General features: G+C 37.5%; 1 protein-coding gene across 3 annotated transcripts in view; it reads right to left on the minus strand.

The window, feature by feature from the left end:
- Window positions 1-21853, minus strand: part of ERG (ETS transcription factor ERG) — a 136006-nt gene that overhangs the window by 55008 nt on the left and 59145 nt on the right. For all 3 annotated transcript variants that reach the window (XM_072614992.1, XM_072614993.1, XM_072614990.1), the window contains exon 2: window positions 16137-16354. In XM_072614992.1, the coding sequence (XP_072471093.1) occupies window positions 16137-16354 (218 nt within the window). The remainder of the gene's footprint in view (window positions 1-16136; window positions 16355-21853) is intronic.

Below are 21853 nucleotides of genomic sequence, written 5' to 3' on the forward strand. Positions count from 1 at the left end.
TATAGTCTATTAGATGCCAATGCTTGCTGTGAGGGTGCATCCATGAAGTTTTATTGCATTTAGATAAACAGAAAACAGACTTGGTGATGAGGTCATGTGATGCACAAGTCTTCAGCAATAAATGATCACTGTTATTGTTTCCAACTCCATTCCTCCCTTAAGACTTCCTACCAAGTCTGGTAATCTGAGCCTACTCCAGCATTAAAGTCACTCAGAATTATGTTTGTCCTCTTTTGGCACATTGATGATAAGGGTCTCTAGGTCTTCATAAAATTTTTCTTTGAATTCATCAGGGTTTCTCATGGTGGGAGCATAGGCACTGATGATAGTGGCATGACATTTTCCTGCTAGTGGCAATTACATTGTCATGAGCCTGTTATTCATTCATTTTGGCAGGCATACCAGCTTGCTGATTAGATTAGTTTTGATTGCAAAACCCATGCCAGCTTCACAGTGCTCCCCTTCACTCTGCCCACTCTGGAAAAATGTGTATCTAGCTCCAACTTCAGGAAGCTGACCTTCATTTGCCAATCTTGTTTCACTAAGGGTTGCCACTTGGATGCAATGCTTGTTGAGTTCTCTTACAGCAAGAGTAGTTTGTCTTTCAGGTCTACTGGATTTTGTGCTTTCTATTAGTGTGCATGTGTTCCATGTGCTGATGGTGTGTGGAATCATCTTTGCAGATGTTTTTGTACATTTTGTACATTTTTTTGTGTTTCAACCACATAGTGGGATTCCCCACCTCCACAGTAATTAGGCTAGAGTTGGGTAAGAAGACAATGTTTAGGGCATCTTTTCTAATCCCCTTCCTCACACCAGCAGGTGAGCAGTGTGATTCTTAAAAGGCTGCTCAAACGCCCAGAAGACTGCCAAGTCCCATTGCTTCTTCCAGAGAGAAATGACTCTGTGACCTGGGTCACCTCTGTGAAGGGTTGTGACTACAGCTCCCAATGTATCCACACCTGCTGCTTCATCACTTGCCTGTTGCCACAGGACTTTGCAGTATAAAATGATATGGGTGATGTCTTTTGATTCGCGTGTACATTGGATTTAAGTGAGCCAGAGTTGCATGAGTGGTCAGCCTCACTCTCTCCTCCAGAGTCATCATAGTCCAGTGGCAGGACAGAATCAAGATGACTGGTGATGACTCAGGATGCAGTGGATGACCTTGATGTCTTCAGTGTCTAACCAAGCTCTATGTGTTCCACATTGCCTGTTTCAGCTGCCTTCATGGCCTTTGGAACACATTGCTCTTATCCACCCATTCCACCACAGGAAGTCTTCACATGCTTGGGGTAGACACCCCCTTAACTCCCCAATGAGTATGAAAACTCTTGGTTACCCTCAACTACCCAGAGTTTCCTGCTGATCCTACATATCAATGAAGCAAACTTTGGGGAGAAATTTTAAACTAATCTCTTAATGAAAAAGTAAAATATTATTTATCAGCAAATGGATTTCAGGAGTTTTGACTACTGTGGTGGATTACTTTCACCTTTAAAAATTTATAAGATTCAGAGGGGCAGAGCCAAGATGGCAGAGTAGAAAGACACAGATATGCAGGGTCTCCCCCCAAATCCCATAAAATACCTGTAGAGAAGGACTCTCAACAAATTTTGGAGCAGCAGAAGTAGAGAACAACAGGGTGGGGGAGATTTCCAGCCCAGGGTGACCTGAAAGGTCCACGGGAAACATGGGTTGCACCGTATGTGGAGTGGAGCACAGAGCCCAGCCCAGCCTTGGCCCCTCAGCACATGGCTTGCAAACAGGGGCGGAATCTTCAGGCACAGAATCCCCAGTCCCAGCAGCAGCGGGTTCAAAGATCCCTCAACCCACAGGCACCAAAGGTCAGCGACAGGGTTTTTTCAGCTGCCTAAGAAGGGAGAAGGGCCTTCCCATAGCTCAGGCAGCAGGCAGCAGCCACTGAGGCTGCACAGCAGCCCATATGGACCTGCTCAATTGTTGGAGCACAAAAAACCTTGGGGGCACTGAGAAGCTGATTCTTGCCTCTGCCCTGTGTAGAGGCCCTGGGTGAGCTGGTCTTTGTCTCACACTGAATGCTGGCCCTGCCCATTCAACTTATCTGAAAATCAGCCCCCAATGCTGACTTGGGAACTGGAAGCCAGGTGGCTGTGGGGAGGTAACTGCTAAGATTCTGGGCACAAAAATCCCTCTCTGTGTCCAGACCACTACACACTTCATTGTGCCACATCGGAGGAACTGAAATCTTACAGATTCCCAGAGTATATCCTACTCTTGACAAAGGACCCAAAAGTCAAGTAACTGGTTGGGAAAAATTCCCAAAAAAGGGGGAAAAAATAAGACTATAGAAGGTTACTTTCTTGGTGAACAGATATCTTCTCCCATCTTTTCAGATGAGGGAAAAAAATGCTTACCATCAGGGAAAGACATGAAAGTCAAGGCTTCTGTATCCCAAACAACCAAAATAAATATTCAATGGGCTTAGGCCATGGAAGAGTTCAAAAAGAATTTTGAAAATCAAATAAGAGAGGTGGAGGAAAAATCGGGAAGAAAAATGAGAGAGATGCAAGAAAAGCCTGAAAAGTGGGTCAACACCTTGTTAAAGGAGACCCCAAAAAATGCTGAAGAAAATAACATCTTGAAAAATAGGTTAACTCAACTGGCAAAAGAAGCCAATGAGAAGAAGAATGCTTTCAAAAGCATAATTAGCCAAATGGAAAAGGAGGTTCAAAAGCTCACTGAAGAAAATGGTTCTTGAAAAATTAGAATGGAACAGATGGAGGCTAATGACTTTATGAGAAACCAAGAAATCACAAAACAAAACCAAAAGAATGAAAAAATGGAAGATAATGTGAAATATCTCATTGGATAAACAACTGACCTGGAAAATAGATCCAGGAGAGACAATTTAAAAATTATGGGACTACCCAAAAGCCTTGATCAAAAAAAAGAGCTTAGACATCATCTTTCATGAAATTATCAAGGAAAACTTCTAGAAGCAGGGGGCAAAATAAGTATTCAAGGAATCCACCAATCCCCTCCTGAAAGAGATCCTAAAAGAGAAACTCCTAGGAACATTGTGGCCAAATTCCAGAGTTCCCTGGTCAAGGAGAAAGTATTGCAAGCAGCCAGAAAGAAACAATTCAAGTATTGTGGAAATACAATCAGGATAACACAAGATCTAGCAGCTTCTACATTAAGGGATCAAAGGGTGTGGAATAGGGTATTCCAGAAGTCAAAGGAACTAGGACTAAAACCAAGAATCACCTACCAATCAAAATTGAGTATAATACTTCTGGGGGAAAAAAATGGTCTTTCAATGAAATAGAGGACTTTCAAGCATTCTTGATGAAAAGATCAGAGCTGAAAAGAAAACTCAACTTTCAAACACAGGAATGAAGAGAAGCATGAAAAGGTAAACAGCAAAGAGAAATAATAAGGGATTTACTAAAGTTGAACTGTTTATATTCCTACATGGAAAGACAATATTTGTAACTCTTGAAACTTTCTTCAGCATCTGGGTAGTTGGTGGGATTACACATACACACACACACACACACACAGAAAGAGACAGAGAGATAGAGAGCACAGGGTGAATTGAATAGGATGGGATCATATCTTAAAATAATGAAATTAAGCAGTGAGAGAGAAATATATTGGGAGGAGAAAGGGCGAAATAGAATGGGACAAATTATCTCTCATAAAAGAGGCTAGTAAAAGACTTTTCAATGGAGGGAAAAAGTGGGGAGATGAGAGAAAAAAACATGAAGTTTACTCTTATCACATTTAACTAAAGGAAGGAATAAAATGCACACTCATTTTGGTATGAAAACCTATCTTACAATACAGGATAGTGGGAGAGAAGGGGATAAGCAGGGTGGGGGGGGATAATGGAAGGGAAGGCAGTGGGAGAAGGGAGCAATCTTGGGGAGTGAGAGGATCAAAAGAGAGAATAGAAGAAACGGGGGGCAGCATAGAATGGAAGGAAATATAGTTAGTCTTACACAACACAACTATTATGGAAGTCACTTGCAAAACTACACAGTTATGGCCTGTATTGAATTGCTTGCCTTCCAAAGGGAAAGGGTGGGGAGGGAGGGATGAAGAGAAGCTGGAACTCAAAGTTTTAGGAACAACTGTTGAGTATTGTTCTTGAAATTAGGAAATAAGAAATACAGGTAATGGGGTATAGAAATTTATCTTTCCCTTCAGGACAAAAGAGAAGATAGGGATAAGGGAAGGGAGGGATGCTAGAAGGGAGGACAGATTGGTGATAGGGGTAATTGGAATGCTCAGCGTTTTGGGGTGGGGGGAGGGGAGAAATGGGGAGAAAATTTGGAACCCAAAATGAATGTTGGAAACAAATAAATAAATTTAAATTAAAAAAAATTTATAAGATTCTATAGTTTCCACTGAAGGCATCCTTTGACAGCTCATTATGATGTGGACAGGGACCTTAGCTTTTGTATGGCCGAAGGGCAAAAGCCTGGCAGGTCATACCAAAGTTGAAAGCCTTCATTAATGTATTCAGCAACTGGTTGTATCTCTGTCATTCAAGGACCAGTTGAGCTATATTCAGAAAGGTTCATTATCAGAAAGCTAGACAGTATGTGATCTTTTTTTTTTTTGAAGGGAAGGGGGAACAACCTGCAAAGACTCTCTACCAAGCCGTAGAGGTATTTGTGATCTTTCTTGGTAAAATAAATAGTCATTTTTATAAAATTGCAACTTTTCATTAACAAAGATTCTATACAAATATTCAAAGAAATTACTTCTCATACTACAATGGAGAAAGTTACAGAGATAAAGCAATTGTAAATAAACATTCAACAGCTTTTAATATGTAGACCTGTATTAAAAATGAAGAAAATTTAACACATTAAAGCAATTTTACGGTTATATTAGGCAATTAAACTTACTACCTAAAATCTCCAGAGAGTTGCAGGGTAATATATAACATGACTTGATAGTCTGCACATTTTGGTAGACACAAAGTGCCTTCCAATATTTTTCATTTTAATTAATGACTAATGAACACCTTCTCACTTCTTAGACTACAGATCTCTTCATCATTCAACACTTGAAGAAAATGTAATAGCAACAGGTAAATAGACGTACTCAGTGCAAAAGCAGAGTGAAAAACTTAATTTCTATCTTTTCATAAAGCACTTACTGTGTATAAAATATAAGGTGATTAAGAAGACAGTAATTAGGTAAAATATTATCTCAGCCCTGATGAAGTTACTTTATGCTCTCCAATGTGTGTGTGTGTGTGTGTGTGTGTGTGTGTGTGTGTGTGTGTGTTCGTCCTTCATTGCCATCAGAGAAATGATGACATGAATTGCACTTGACTTTGTTTTGAGTGAGGGAGGGCTGTGCAGGTCACCAGCCTCACTTCTCCTCCAGAGCCATCCAGTGACCAGATATTCATCAGGATGATTGGAGATGACCCAGGATGAGGCAATTGAGGTTAAGTGACTTGCCCAAGGTCACACAGCTAGTGAGTGTCAAGTGACTGAGGTGAGATTGGAACCTCCTGACTCCTGCACTGGTGCTCTATCCATTGCACCACCTAGTTGCCCCATGCTGAACAAGCTAGTATTTAAGGTAAGGAATACACAGGAAACATTTCAAATTGAACTTCTTAGACATTTCAAATTCATCATGTCCAAAACTGAACTGTGTTTTCCTCAAAACCCACGCTTCTTCCAAAACTTTCCCCATACTCTCTCAAAGACACCATTATCTTTCTAATTACTCAGGGTCACCTTTCTAATTACTCAGGATCACAGCCTCAGTCATCCTGACCCCTCACTCTCTTTCAGCCTGCATTTCCACCCATAGTTGCCAAATCTGTGTAATTTTTGCATTCATATCTTTTGAATCCTGAATCACATATCCTCCTCAGGCCCTCCTTAAGTCTTATTTGGATATCAGCAATAGGATCCCCACCTGCCTAACAGTACAGATGTTGAAAATGAAGTGAAAAATAATGTTTTGCTAGAATAGATGCTGTAAGACATCTAGGTGCCTCAATGCATAGAGTTCCAGGTCTGGAGTCAAGGAGACTCCTCTTCCTGAGTTCAAATCAGGCCTCAGACACTTACTAGCTATGTGACCCTGGGCAAGTCACTTAACCTTGTTTGTCTCAGCTTCCTCATCTTTAAAATCAGCTGAAGAAGTAAATGGCAAACTACCCCAGTATTTACTTTGTTCCAAGAAAATCCTAAATAGGGTTACAAAGTATCAGACACAACTGAAAAAGGCCCTGTGTATTGTAGAATTACAATTAATCAATAAATGAACAAAAATTAATTAATTAATTATGGTTAATAATTAATGATTAATGAATAAATGATTAATTTATGATTAATAAATAAATGAACAAAAAATTGAGTGTATTAAAGATGGAGAATCATCTTTTGTCTCATTTTTGCTCTTGCAAAACATTGCATAATGTTTTTGGTACAAACTTGTAATTTTGTAATATTATCAGTTTAGGGAGCTTGCAGTGACAAAATTTTCCTCATCTATGTACATGATCAACTCATCAGTAACTTAGACTTAATTGTTATTGGACATTGGCCACAACTCATATCAGAGGCAGAATTTGAATCTTTGTCTTCCTGACACTATAGGAGGAAGGCTCTCACATAGTATAATTGTTTAATCAAACCATAAATAGTTAAAGTCCTATAATAGCCAGGGAGACCTGGGGAGAAGGAATCTTGTGAATTGTAGTATTGTATATAGGTATTTCATTTGTGATCAAGCCTCCCAAGTGTGCTATATACAACCCGGCCAAGGATCAAAAGTGTACAAAGTCATCATTTTTCCACAAGTTGAAAAGATGAAAGAAATGATATATGTGACTTCTCTGGGGTTCTATAGGCTTGAAGTAAAACTCATTCATGGAATGATATAAAATAGTCCTCAATTTCAATCAATGATAGCCAGGTACTACTAGAAATCACTGTGTTGTTGTGTGTACCTTTGCACTGACTACTTGACTGCCCACAGCTGCTTTGAACCTAATGAACATCCTATCAAACTGTCAGCCAACATTTGGCTCTTGGCTGAGCAGGCTAGAAATACTAGCAATACTCTTTTTATTCAAAAATGGAGAAAAACTCATTTAAATTTGAATAAAATTTTTATTTCTCCTTTAATGCAAACACTTGAGTACTTCTTGGGCATGAAACTGAAGTGAAGGAAAGCTGTCTGCTGATTGGAGACAACATAACACAGTCAACTTAAATCAAGTCAGCAAGTGTTTGTGCCTACTATGTTCCAAGGACTATGATAAATGGTAGAAAGAAACAAACAAATAAATAAGTTCTGAAACTCAAGGAGCTCATAGTCTTTCAGAGGGATCAATATTCAAACAACTATTTACAAACAAAATGTAGACAGGCTAAATTAAAGACAAGATCTGAGTTCAAATTCTATCTTTAATGCTACCATCCATGTGATCATGGGCAAATCAATTTCCCTAGCTATGTTTCCTCATCTGTCAATTGATGGGAGGGAGTGTGTGCAACATGGCCTTCTAGGTCCACTGATCTCTAGATCTTTGATATTACAGTGGGCTTTTTGAAGTAGCACTGTGGTATGCAAAAGGCCATGAGGGATTTGGAGTCAGAGAACATGAGTTGAAATTCTACCTTGATGGTGTTGGGCAAGTCAACCTCTGTTAAATAAGGGTGTTGAAAGTTTTTGCACAAACAAAACCAAATGCAGCTAAAATTAGAAGCTTCCAAAAGCAGGAAATTGGGGAAATATTTTTGTAGCAAGTTTCTCTGTTAAAGTTCTCATTTCTAAGACATGTAGGGAACTGATTCAAATTTATAAAAATCATTCTTCAATTGATAAATGGTCAAAGAAAAAGAATAGGAGGTTTGCAGAGAAAAAAACAAGCCACCAATAGCCATATGAAAAAATGCTCTAAATCATTAACAACTTTATCTTTGAATTTAAAAAATAAAATAAAATGAGAGATTTAAACTCAATGGTCCTCCAATGTTCCTTCCAGTATGCTGCAACTATGAAATGACCATTCGTATTATATACAAGTTATAAAATTAGATTAGAGACGCAGTGAATTTTAAAGTCTGATATGGTACTATGCAAGCCACAGCCACAACACTTTCCCAGTTGGCCTATAATATATTTCCTTCCCCCTTGTTTATTTTATTATTTATTTGGAAAACATGGCAAATGGCAATGGTTTACTTTTTGCCAAATGTATTTCGTTTCATATGTTTGTAAGAATATTATGCTTAAAGTTGTTGAATACTGGTTGGTCGGGAAACAAGCTACTTCTCAAATCATGCCACTTTCTTATTTGTGAGTTTTAAGACTCAGCATACAAAGACTGCTTTCTTAATGTGCATCTCTTTATAAAGTAACTAGCAGTTAGCACATTGCCTGGCACTGACTTAATAAATTCTTATTGACTGACTGACTGACTGATAATGACGGTCACCAAGATAGGCAATTGACAATCCCCTCCATCCCATCTTTCTTTTCTACATGTTAGTTTTCATTCTTAAGAGTCATTTGGTTTTAAGGAACCCAAAAGGGTTAAAGATACCCAAATAATAAATTTTATTCTGTATAGAAAATGCCATTAAATTGGAAGATATGATTTTTCGTGTGTGTATTTTTTCACTAGATCTTAGAAAAACCTTCTACAAGAACTTTTCTTTGAAGAAAATTACTATCAAAACCAATCAAGTTCATAATAGTAAAGTACTTTGCAGTAATTGTATAACTCTTATTAACGATGTACAAAATTCTTTCCCCATTTTATAAAAATTGATCAGTTTCAAGATATCATTGCTAAAGAAAGTTAGCGTCTGTTAAAGATTAATTTTTTGCAAAAGAAAGTGAAGCATGTAAAGGCCCTCATATCTAATCTAAGAGAGCAAAACAAATCCACAAATTTAAATACAGGTAGTCCTTTCTGAATGAAAAGACATTAAGGTTTTAGTCACTTGCCTTACAACTACCACCAGTCATAAAATCTATAATGTAATAACTCCTTCTGGGCTATTTGTCCCTGATTTGACAGTCACAAGTTTGCAATTGGATCCCAGGGAGAAAGTCCAACCTCAGATTCTGGGTACCCTGGGAGTCCAAGCTTCTATTATTATCACTTACAAGTTCCCACTAGTGTTCTTCCTATTAATAGTCAACCTGCAGTAGAGTCAGAAATTGTTCCCCAACAACCATTTTATTAAGATGCTTTTGTAAAATATAGTAACTTTAAAATAACTTCACCCTTTAAACCTGGGGTAAACTCTCCAGGTAATATACACCGTGTCTGAGAAGAAGACGACACAGAGTACATGCAACCAAGGCTCCAGCACTGACAAGTCTCAAAATCTTTTCTATCATTACTGGCTGTGTTACTCAGCTGGTGAGTCCATGTTTAGATATACAACCAGGGCTCATATTCCTTGAAGCTGTTTCTAGCTTCAAGGGACTGCCTCTTGTATCTGTGTCTGTCTCCCTCTGTTCCCTCAATTCTGCATTAAAATCCCACACTAAATCTCTAGCTGCTGAATGTGGTGTCTCCCTCTGGGCATTCATATGTACTACTACAATCATGGGAGATGCTAGATTTGGGGGAGGGGGGAAAAGAAGGAGGTGAAGAGCTGGATTCTTCCCTGACTGCTGGTACTTATTTCAGCTCCCACAAAGAACCATACCGTCTTTGGGACTTAGCTATTTAAAGCCCTGTGAGAGTGCTACAAAGTTTTATTCATCCAAATGATGTTCTCTTCTGACTCAATCATATAAGTGTTCATACTTCATAAAAGGATAACAAAGTTCTCCCTTGTTACGACATTAGAGCTGTGACTAAATCTTGTGACTACATTAACTTCACCATTTCCCATCAGCTGCACTTCACTGGGACTTCTTTGGAATTCTACACCAAATCTTTCTTTCCCAGGAAACTCATCATTGGGAAATCTCATTATGCTGTATGATTAAATCTGCCTGTTTTCCACATCACATCTCAGCATTACCTTTTGCCCCAACCATGGGACCATTTGACTTGAGGGTAGGGCTATGGGCTCCAGGACCCCTCTTTAAAGAGACTACTCAGTACAGTTTTTCTCCTCATTTCTCCTCATTCTCATCATTCTCGACATTTCATACATTTTTGGTCTTCTTTAGAATTCATCATGTCTTCTTGCCAGGTATCTTAGTCTCATACTTCTCCTTCATGCTTTTCAGCTTCCTTTTTTATGTTATCTTCCCCCATTAAAGTTCAAACTTCTTGTGGGCAAGGACTGTCTTTGTTTTGATTTGTATCCTCAGTATTTGTTGTCGTTTGTCTTTCATTCTCAAAAATCAGAGAAGTGATGCCATGACTTGCAAGTGAATTGGATTTAAGTGAGGGAGGGCTCTGCAAAGTCACCAGACTCACTTTCTCCTCCGGAGCCATCTAAGTCCAGTGGAAAGATATAGATCAGGATGACTGGAGATGACTCAGGATGAGTGGGAGACCTTGGCCTTTTTAAGGTAAGATCTTTCCCAGCAATCTTCAGTATTTAGTATACTGCTTATCACAAAATAGACCCTTAATAAATCTGCAGGATGTGATGTGTGAAGATCAATTGATAGCTCCATAAAGAAACTAAAATAAGCCTAAAGGGGACTTCTTGAGTTCTCCACAAAGGGGCTAAAAGAACTTTGAGAAACCAGGAACTGAGTTCCCACTTTGCCACATGTGGTCTAATTTGAGTCCAATTTCCCCAGGCCTCTGTATGTACTTGCAACAGAATGTGTCACATATTTTGGGGGGGACGTTTGTACCAATTGCTCCTACTATACCACATCAGTAAATGCGTCTTTCATAAGCACCCTTTGGGGATTTATGAGCTATGGAATAAGAGAAGACATCCCTTAAACTTTCAGAAATAATCCCAGGACCCTGAGGGAATATAATAACCTTTAGAGGTACTCAGATAGAACCTATCAGAGAGTGGGAATTTGGATAGTTACCTCAGAGCATGTGCTTCATAAGATTTATAGTGTTATAGCATTACCAATGAGACATTTGTGGAAGGAAGAAAAATAGGAAGGAAGGAAGACAGGAAGGAAGGAAGGGAGAGAGGGAGAAAGGAAGGAGGAAAGAAAGGAAGGAAGGAAGGAAGGAAGGAAGGAAGGAAGGAAGGAAGGAAGGAAGGAAGGGAGAGAGGGAGAGAGAGAGAAAGGAAGGAGGAAAGGAAGGAAGGAAGGAAGGAAGGAAGGAAGGAAGGAAGGAAGGAAGGAAGGAAGGAAGGAAGGAAGGAAGGAAGGAAGGAATGGAGGAAGAGGAGAAGGGAAGGAGAGCCCTGTTTCCTTCTCCAGAACTTTTTCCAGGAAGTTGTTCCCTTTGGGCCTAATCCAGTGACCTGGTCAAGAGCTCTCTACCCTACGTACCCTACCCCCCCCCCCCCCCGCATAACCCCAGTTCCTTGACTGGTCCTGATCCTAGCTTCCATGCTCCCAAGGGAAGGATACAGGGAAGACAACTTTCCTTCATTGACTATTTTCCCCTAAAAACTTCACTCAGACTCATTTGCCACTGAGTACCGGATAGGTTGGGGGCATTCCAGATGTTAATAGCCTGGCATGTTCAAGCGCCACAGCTAGGGGATTGTGAGGTACTAATACCTTCCCCTCAAGGTTCGTGTGTCCATGTGGGGTGTAATGAAGAGAGTTGAATGATGATCAGGATGCCAATTTGCATGAGTCATCATGCCAGAAGGGATTATATTGAAAGTGTACTGGCTTGGCACAGGGTGTATATGGGCTAATGATCATTTAAACTTCAGCTCTTTGAACCTGAACTTTCTCCTTCAAGACCAAGGAGATCTAGGAACACTGTATCTGAGGAATAACTAGTGGATGAATGTCGGGTGAATTGGGCATAGTTTGTATAAGACCAGGAAATGCTCTTGATGACCTTGGACCTTATATCTTTTAAAAGTTTTAGCTATAGTTCTCCTCTCAGATGGTGGAGAGAGAGGGGATTAGTAGACAGGAAGACGTCTGGATTTCTCATTTTCTTTTAAACCTGTCCATGGTAGTTTAAGGGGATTCCACTGGGAGATCGAAACCTCACCACACAACGTTTTTCTTTGTGGTTGTGTGAAGCAACTAAAAAGAGGAAAGGAGTAGAATGTGGGCAGACATTTTTAGTTAAGGGCTATCTTTCTGCTAGTGTCAGATACTTCCACCACCTCTACCTAACACTTCTCAATCTTATTTAGGGGTCTATATTTCTGAATATTTTCCCCCTGGAGAGCAGTAGTTTTCAGGGTTTTCCTCTTTCATTCATGGTATAACTTGGGGTCTTACTCTAGTGAAAAAAATAGTGTTAGATACTGAGTGGGACCAGGTAGTAGGGATCATTGTTCCTTCCTAGCTTCCCACTTTCCCCATGACTTTCCTCTCCTGGACAAAAGATTGTGAAAACTAGTTGGATATGAACTTCAACTCTTGGACATTTTGTTGGCACCAAGATGAGGGTAACTGAGAGATTATTCTCTTCAGATATTCCCCTCCTCATAGCAAAGTCTTTCCCTCTCTTTCTCTGCTTCCTGACTTCATTGGCTTCCTTTAAGTCCTAGGTAAAATCCCACTTTCTATGGAAATCCTTTCCTGATGCCCCTTAAGGCTCATGCCTTTCCTTTGTCGATTACCTCCAATTTATCTTTTATAGACCTTGATTGTTCATAGTTGTTTATACTTTGTTTCTCCTATTAGATTGTAAGTTTCTTAAAAGTAGGGACTGTATGCGCCTTTATATATACGTTTAGCACAGTACCTGCCATATTGTAGGCATTTAATAAATGTTTATAGACTTACCTATTTTTCCCTCCCCCATTTCCTCAGTTATGTAAAGTGAGCCCCTGGAAGTCTTTGTACCCTGTTTGTGTCCCTCCACTTACAATAAGAGTGGAATGGACAGAGGGGTAGACTGGGGTTCAGGGGACCTTGTTCTTTTTGCATTGTGTTTACCAGCTACCTCATAAAACCAACAAAGTAACAAATAGGTAGATTAGATAGATAGATAGATAGATAGATAGATAGATAGATAGATAGATAGATAGATAGATAGATAGATAGGTAGGTAGGTAGGTAGGTAGGTAGATAGATAGATAGATAGATAGATAGATAGATAGATAGATAGATAGATAGATAGATAGATAGATAGATAGATAGATAGATAGATAGGTAGGTAGGTAGGTAGGTAGGTAGGTAGGTAGGTAGGTAGGTAGGTAGGTAGGTAGGTAGATAGATAGGTAGATAGATAGATAGATAAAGAAAAAATGAATGAAAAAATTAAGGTAAGGGGTATGATAGATGACCTTTTGCATCTGTTTAACCTTCAGTTCTACTTTCCTGTTACATCCTTATTCTCCATTTAGTTTTTGAGTAACAGAGGAAATGTTCCTGTTTTTAATACCAGATTTTAGGGTTGGTTAATGTCAAAGAAAGACAAAAATCAATTTTTCAGAAAAGTCTTCCAGGTATTTCATCTACTTAAAACTTTCCACATAAGTCAGAGGATCTGACTTATAATGCTGGGCCCACCTCTTTCTCTTTATTTAACTGGAAGAGGCACTGAACTCCCTTTCCTCATTTATAAAATGATATCCCAGTGCTTCACAGAGAAAGAAGAGTCCAAAGAGAATATATGTAAACAAGCAATTCTTTCATAATTTAAGGGAACCTTAACTGCTTTGTTCACACTCCCTTCAAAACTTCCCTTCAGAATTTTAGTAAACTCGAGTTTCACTGTAACACTGACCTTAGAGTTCATGTCAAGGGATGTTTGGTTTCAAGGTCCCTTTGATACTTCATTAAATAAACCATTTGAATTTTTTTTCAAAATGGATTTGCTTTCTCCTGATTTCCATTCTATATGAAGTCACAGTGATATACAGTGTAAGTAGATAGCATTCTACATGGAAAAAAATGTTCAGAGATGTGAATTGGTTTCATATTAGTTACAGATCTTACATCTTCCAGCTCCCTTTGTAATAGTTTCACTTTACTCTTTTAATAGTTACAATTGAACTAATTGTCAAATTTGATTCTTTTTTTTTCACTCCTTATTCTTCCTGAATGGCTAATATAGACCACCTTCTCCAACTGGATACTCTTTCCACTAGGATTTCTGCTACTCTTTCATGGTTCTCCTCCTGTCCAAGAGTTCCTTGTCAGTCTGCTTTACCAGTTCCTCATCCATATGCTATATCTCCATTGTGAGTATTCTCTACCCTGCCAAGAGTTCTTATTCTTCTCTCTCTCCACTCTCATGACACCAGCTCACATAGATTGAATCTCTATTACAATAACTCCCAAATCTATGTATCCAGCCTCATTCTCTCCACTGAGTTTCAACTCTGTATTACCAATAGTTTATTATGCCCTGCAAACTGGATATCCAAAACTAACTCAAGCTGAACATGTCCGAAATATAACTCATTGTATTTCTACCCCAACCTTCCCCTCCATCAAATTTTTACCTCTCTCTTAAAGATGGCATAGTTTAATCTTCTATTCCACACTTTTCCTTACCTTGAATATGCAATCATTTGCAAAATCTTACATTTTTATTTGCTTCCACAACTTCTCTTGCACAACTTCTCTCTGCTTGCACAGTTAACACCTTACTTATGTCTTTATCATTCTTCACCTAGATTTTTGCTAAAACCTACTAACTGATCTCCATGCTTAAGTTTTTCACCATTCTAGTCTATATTATTCACAGCTGGAAAAATGATTCTCCTTAAATGCATATTTGATGATATCATTCCTGTGCTCAATTGATTCCAATAACTTATTATCACCTTTAGGATAAAATGAAGACTTCTCTGTTTGCCTTATAAGATCTTTTTTAACCTGGTTCTATCTTTCCAATTTCATTTGATATTATTCCCCTTAATACACTCTGTAGTCTAGCTAAACTCTATTTCTCACATGCAAAAGTTGATCACCATCTCTATTATTTTGTATTGACTGGCATACACTTCCACTCCACCATTACCTCATAGAATCTCTCCCACTTCATTCAAGATGCAACAAAATCACCATATTACACTTCAATCCTTTCCTGATTCCTTCACGTGGTCATGCCTCCCTCTAAAACTGCCTTGTATTTAACTATTTCTTGAAGATACTCTATTTATATTTATTCTTTAGGTATCTATGATTATCCTTGATGTCTCCACTTTGGGAATGTAACCTTCTTTAGGATAAGGACACTTTCATTTATTGTATTTGTATACCCAGAAGTCAGCTCGATACCTAGCGCATAGTAGTCACCTAAAAAATGTTTGTTGATTAATTGCTAGTACAAGTACATGAAACCTCATTAGTCCACACATCTTCAGAAGCAGCATCACTTGGGAACCAACAAGGGAAGCAATGATCTGTGACACTTATTATGTTTCAAAGTAACTTTATCATTATATCCTTGAAAATGTCTTTATAAACCATCAGTGAATTAACAATTTTAAAATCATGCTTCTCATTGATACTTTGTATTTTATTTTTCTAACAGAAGTATGGCATCATTTCAGTCACTTTCACTCTCTTAAAATTTCATCAGGCTTAGATAAAAGTATTTAGTTAATTGGAACAATTCTGTATTCAATAATACTTTACAAAATGATCAGATTGCAATAAATATATTTGCTGTTTTGGGAAAAATTCATGCTTTGTTGCAAGTATAAGGAAATAACACAGTAAAATCTCATTTTATATTTAGAAAGGTCTAAATAAACAATATATACTAGTACATTGTACATATAATTTATCTGACTAGTTAATTTCTCTATATATAAAATCATTTTCTGCATAATTTTCCAGACAACAAAAAATTCAAAGATAAAATCTCCTATATCTGGGCATATTATCCTTCAAAATTCTGTATGTGTTGAGAGAAATCTTTCATTTCATATATTACTAGACTCTATTGCCTCTGTCCAAACCAAAATAAATCATATTTTCTCAAAGTAATTCAACATTAATGTTGGATTTTCCTTCTGAGACTTTGAAGAAAGGCATGATTGCCATATTCTTTCTGACATATTTATTTCCAATTATGCCTTTAAAAAGGAGAAATAGATCCACAATCCCCTTACCTTGACCCATTAACTTGATTAGAGTTACATTCCATTTTTATAGTAACTCTGGATGGGGGTTGTGGTAGCCACTCCTGCTGAGGGATACGTGGACTCATCTTGGAAGTTTGTCCATATTCGCTGGAGGAGGATGCCGTCATCTCAGTCTTAGCAAGATGTGGAGCTCCGTAGGCACACTCAAATAATGATTGATCTTCACTCACCACTGACAATGCTTCCTGAAAATCAAAAGAGACACTATTATTCAGAAAACTTCCATCAGCAGTTCTAGCACCGGAAATTTATCATACGAAGTGGTCAGTTTCCATGATAATATATAAAGTGAACCACAGCTTTTTTCAAGGATTCAGTATGCCAATCACTTGGCAAACTGCAGAGAAAGCTTCTCTCTGCTTCATTTTCTCTGTTGCATTGATTTAGAATGGGTCAGCATGGAAAAGCTCAACTAGACCTTGAATCATAATAGTTTCATCTACATCAGTAGATAATATCCATGTTTATCTCAACTCAAGAAGACTCTATAGAATATTCAACTTCATATATAGTGGTCTGACTAAAGCAACCTGTCATTCAACCACCTGTTGTACAGTATTAAAACAGATTAGCAAAGCAATAGCATGATTAAACCCAAAGCAAGGTTGGGATCCATTGTAGTTATATGCCAAGAAGACTATGGAGAAGTTCCCAAGAGCTTCTTCAAAAGGAATGAAAATTAAAGAATGAAAGAACTGGACCAAAGTTTTCTAAATTTATTTTAAATTTATTTAGTACTTTATTTTTCCTCAATCACATGTAAAAACAATTTTTAACATTCGTTTTTAAAACTTTGGGTTCCAAATTTTCTCCCTTCTTCCCTCATCATCCCCTACCCCCACTGAGAAGGCAAGCAATTTGATATAGGTTATACATGTGTAAACACACAAAACACTTCCATAATAGTCATGTTGTAAAAGAAAATAGACCCAAAAATGCAAGAAAAGAAGGAAGTATAAAAGTATGCTTCAATCTGTATTCAGAAGCAATTCTTTCTCTGGGATGGATAGCATATTTCATTCTAAGTACTTCAAAGTTGTCTTGGAATGCTGTATTGCTGAGACTAGCTAAGTCATTCATAGCTGATCATCTCATAATATTGCTGTTACTTTATACACAATACATTTCACTTTGCCTCAGCTCATGCAAATCTTTCCAGGTGTTTCTGAGAGCATCATGCTCATTGTTTCTTATAGTGCAATAGTCCATCATAATCACATACAACTTGTTCAATCATTCCCCAACTCATGGGCATGCCCTCAATTTCTAATCCTTTGTCCCCAGAAAAGAGCTACTATAAATATTTTGGTACATATATGTCCTTCTCCTTTTTTATCTCTTTTGGGATACAGACCTGGTAGTAGTATTGTTAGGTCAAAAGGTATGCATGGTTTTATAAACCTTTCGGCATAGTTCTAAAGCAGTCTAAAGAATGGTTGAATTATTTCACAACTCAACCAACAATGCATTAATTTCTCATTTTTCCCACATCCCCTCCAATATTTGTCATTTACTTTTTCTGTTCTATTAGCCAGTCTAATAGATATAAGGTAGGACCTAAGAATTGTGTTAATTTGCATTTCTCCAATAAATAGAGTATTTTTGTGTGTGTAACTATAGCTAGTTTTGATTACTTCATCTGAAAAGTGGTCATATCTTTTCATAATATATCAACTGGGGAATGGTTCTTATTTTCATAAATTTGACTCAGTCTAAATTATTTACATGTATATTCAGTCCATTAGTTTTCCTGTTCTTCTAATTTTTCTAATGATTTTTTTCTATTTTCTTAATGTATGTTCGCAAGGATATGATTTTTCCCCCCAAGGACTACTTTAGCTGTATCCTAGAAATCCTGCAATGTTGTCTCATCATTATAATTTTCCTTCATATGATTATTGTTTCTATGATTTATTTTGATCCATTCATTATTTGGTATTTCATTGTTAAGTCTCCATTTGAGTCTATATCTTTTGTTCATTGTCCCTTAGCCAATAACTATTTGCATTATTGTCAGTAAAGGATGGATTAACTATTTGTGCATTTTTACATTTGTCTGAAATGTTTTTTACAAAATTTCTATGTGGTGTTAAGAAATATGTACATTCTTTTGCAATCTTATTTAGAAGGTGCTATAAGCTTTTAGCTCTAGTCTCTCCAGCAATTTGTTCAGTTTCATATTTTCCCTTTCATTTAATCTTTCTGTTAGACTTATCCAAAACTGAGAAAGGGATATTGAAGCCTCCTGTCATTGTTGTGTTATGGTCGATGTCATTTTATACTTTAGTTAATTTTTTTTTATGAATTTAGAGACAAATACATTTAAAGTATAAAAGTTGACTATTGATATTGGTTGGCTATCTATGATTCCTTTGAGCATGATGTAGCTTCCTAGTTTGACTCTTTCTATAGTTCTACACAATTGTAACTTCTGCTTTGTTTATTTATGTGGTGCATAGTAAAAAAAAAAAAGTATTTTTCATCCTCCTCAATTTTTGTGTACATATTTTTTTTTCTAAATATATTTCCTGTAGGCAGCAGACTGTAGGGTTTAATTTTCTTATCCAATCTATCACTCGTTTACTTCATTAGACTGTTTGATCAATTGACAGTTAGAGATATGAGAGTTAGGTTTACATTTTTTCCAGTTGTCTCTAATATTGGCTTTTTTCAAATTATTATTTTCCCCTCCTACTGTAAATACAGTACTATGTTTCTTCAGTTCCTTTAGCTTACTCTTTTATTAGTTGGATTGTTTCCACTGACTTTTTTCTTCATCTCTGATCATTCCCTCTCATTTGTCAACCTTTCCTCTTTGGGGTTTTGCTCATTGATTCCTTTTTCTTTTTTTATTTTATCTGGTTATTTAATTATCCCCTCCTCCTCTCTCCCTTCTAGTCATGTAGATTCTCTCTTCTCCCTTCCAACTAGTCCTCTGTTCATCTGTTTTTTTAAATTTTCATTTTTTATTCCCCTTCCTAGAATGGATTTCTCACTCACTCTTTTCATTATCCTTATTCTCTGTCTACTTTCTTTCTCAAGTTCATGATCCCTTATCTCATCTTTTTGCATTCTTCATGTTCCTCGTTGGATCTAAACTTCTGAAAGTAGATTGTTCCATCCAAATAGCTTCTGTCTCTACCTTATGGAGCTTACCCTAAAGATTTCCCTTTTCATTTATCTTTTATTTTATTTTTAATTTATGTAATAAAACTAGCATTTCCATAACATAGTACAATAAAAAGATGATTGTACATGAAACTGCAAATCTTCTATGCACAACTGCTATTCCTTTCAAATACAAAACAAAATTGTCATGGAAATTTCTTTTTTCCTTCCCTCTCATCCCCTCCCAGAGATGGATGCCATTAAACTCAAACACACACACACATATACATATTTTATATATACTTCTATTAATCAAATCTTTCTTATGGAGATAGCATATTTCTTCATATGCTTTTTACAGTTAATTTGGGAATTTATAGTAGACAAAACAACTTATTTGTTCAAAGTCATTCTTATATTGCTGTGTGCAATGTTCACTTGCTTGTGCTCATTCTACTTTTCATTATTTCATACAAGTCTTTCCATGTTTTTTTCTAAAATCATTGAGCTGGTCATTTCTTACAGCACAGTACTATTCCATCACAATCATATATCACAACTTATTCAGTCATTTCTCAATTGTGATTTCCCTTTACCACTGTGCCCCACTTCCAGAACAAAGCCAACTCCTGAATGTGATAGGCAGGACATAGCTCCATGATGGGACCTCTCCCATCATCACCATGTTTTTTATTCTGCACCCCACTACTGACTTCTACTATCCTACTGTTTACCTTCTTTTTTGCATTTACTTTAAAAATTCCTCCCTGGGCCCATGGCCTCCCACTTCCCAATGTGCCAGTTGTCCCTAAGAGTTTCAATTCCTCTCCTCCCAAAATAGGACAAAGGGTCTTTTCAAGCACCAAATCTCCCATACCACATTCAGCACAATGTTTTCATCTTCTTTCACAGAACAACTTTCTTCACCCAAAGGAGCATGTATCAGCTTAACCCTCACAAACTACCAAAACAAAACCTCCTTTCCTCTTCCTCCTTTTCGATATTTCCCCCTCCTCCTCACTCATTCCCCTGAAGGGTCTTCTCTTTTTGAGAAAACATAAGGATCACCTTCCCCTCATTGGTCCTCAATTTGATCCAGACATGTTAGACACTCCACTCTGGTCCCCTGCTGTCCTCCCCTCTTTTGTGTACCCTCTCATTTTGTAATGTAATCCCCACAAAAATCACTGATTCACTTGTAGGCATGTATCATCAGGTTGTGTCCATAATTTTCTAGGCCCTTCTCTTCACTGTTACCTCAACCCACCTACTGCCTTCACCTCCGCTTGTGGACATATAGAAAGAAGTCTCTTACTTTTCTCTCCACCAAGGCTCTTGTTGCTGCTAGCTATGGCTCCTTCATGTCTTCACTCCTCCTGCATTTCTGTTGTCTGAGGCATTTAAGAAACAAACCATCTATTTAGATCTGTTTTTTCCCTAAATTTTTTTCAAATGCCTCTTTATTATTGAATGTTCATCTTTTTTTCGTTTATAATTAATCTCAGATTTTCAGGGTAGGTCACTCTAAGTTGCATCCTGAGCTCCATTGCCCTTCAGAACTCATCATTTCATTACTTCTTCTGGTCACTTGCAGAACTTGTTATTTCTGAATTGAATTCTTAAATTTAATTATTATGTGTCTTGGAGTTTACAGACTTGGTTTTTTTCTGGAGGCTATCTATGAATTCATCCAATTTGTTTTTAATTTTCTGTGTACAAATGTTCATAGTAATTGTCTTGTATTATTTCTTGCATTACGATGCTTAGATTTTGTTTTGCATTCTTCTAAGAGAGCAATCATCCTTAGACAGTCTCTACACTTCCTTTCTCTAAGATCAGTGTGTTTCATTTGGATAACGAGTATATTTTCCTTTCAATGGGTTTTTTTTTTTTGCTTCTCTTCTTCTAGAATTTCTTAATTTCTGTGTATTTGCATTCTAAATCTATTGCTCTCTATTTTGTTTCTTTGGTAAGAATTGCCATCACAAATTCAAGGGGTTTTTTTTTGTTCCAATTATTTTTTCTGGGTCACCATAATTCTTCTCTGACAATTCTCATTTCTCTTTTGAACAACTCTGGAATAGTATTTTGTGGTTTCATGTTCTCCTCAAACTGCAGAAGGTCTGATGCCTCTTTAAGTGTTAAATTGCTTTCCTTTGTTTTTCAGTATTTACTTACAGATGCCTGAACTTTTACTAGATCTGGAGACCACATTTGATTCTGCTGTTAATGTTTTCCCTGTTGATTTATTTATGTTCAAAGTCTTTGAGTTTTCTTCTTCTTGAGCATTTTTGATAATTTCAGTCTCCCTCCCCCTCTTTTATTATCCTCTATTGCTCACTTTCTGACTCCCTTCTCTCCAATGACAGTTTCCTTAGCGACTGAATCTCAAAGCATCTCAGCCTTCTCTTACATTAGGTAATTCATGATTCACCAGTTTAGGTCTCTGCCATACATAACTTTTTGTGAGTCAGAATTGGCCCTAGATGAATGCTGGACTTCTTTCCTCGTGCTTGGTGGAGTACTGAATGGCCAGCTCCCCTCACTCACCCCTCACTCCTCACCATGCATATTCT

The sequence above is a fragment of the Notamacropus eugenii genome, chromosome 5, assembly GCF_028372415.1.
Source record: "Notamacropus eugenii isolate mMacEug1 chromosome 5, mMacEug1.pri_v2, whole genome shotgun sequence".
NCBI lineage: Eukaryota > Metazoa > Chordata > Mammalia > Diprotodontia > Macropodidae > Notamacropus > Notamacropus eugenii.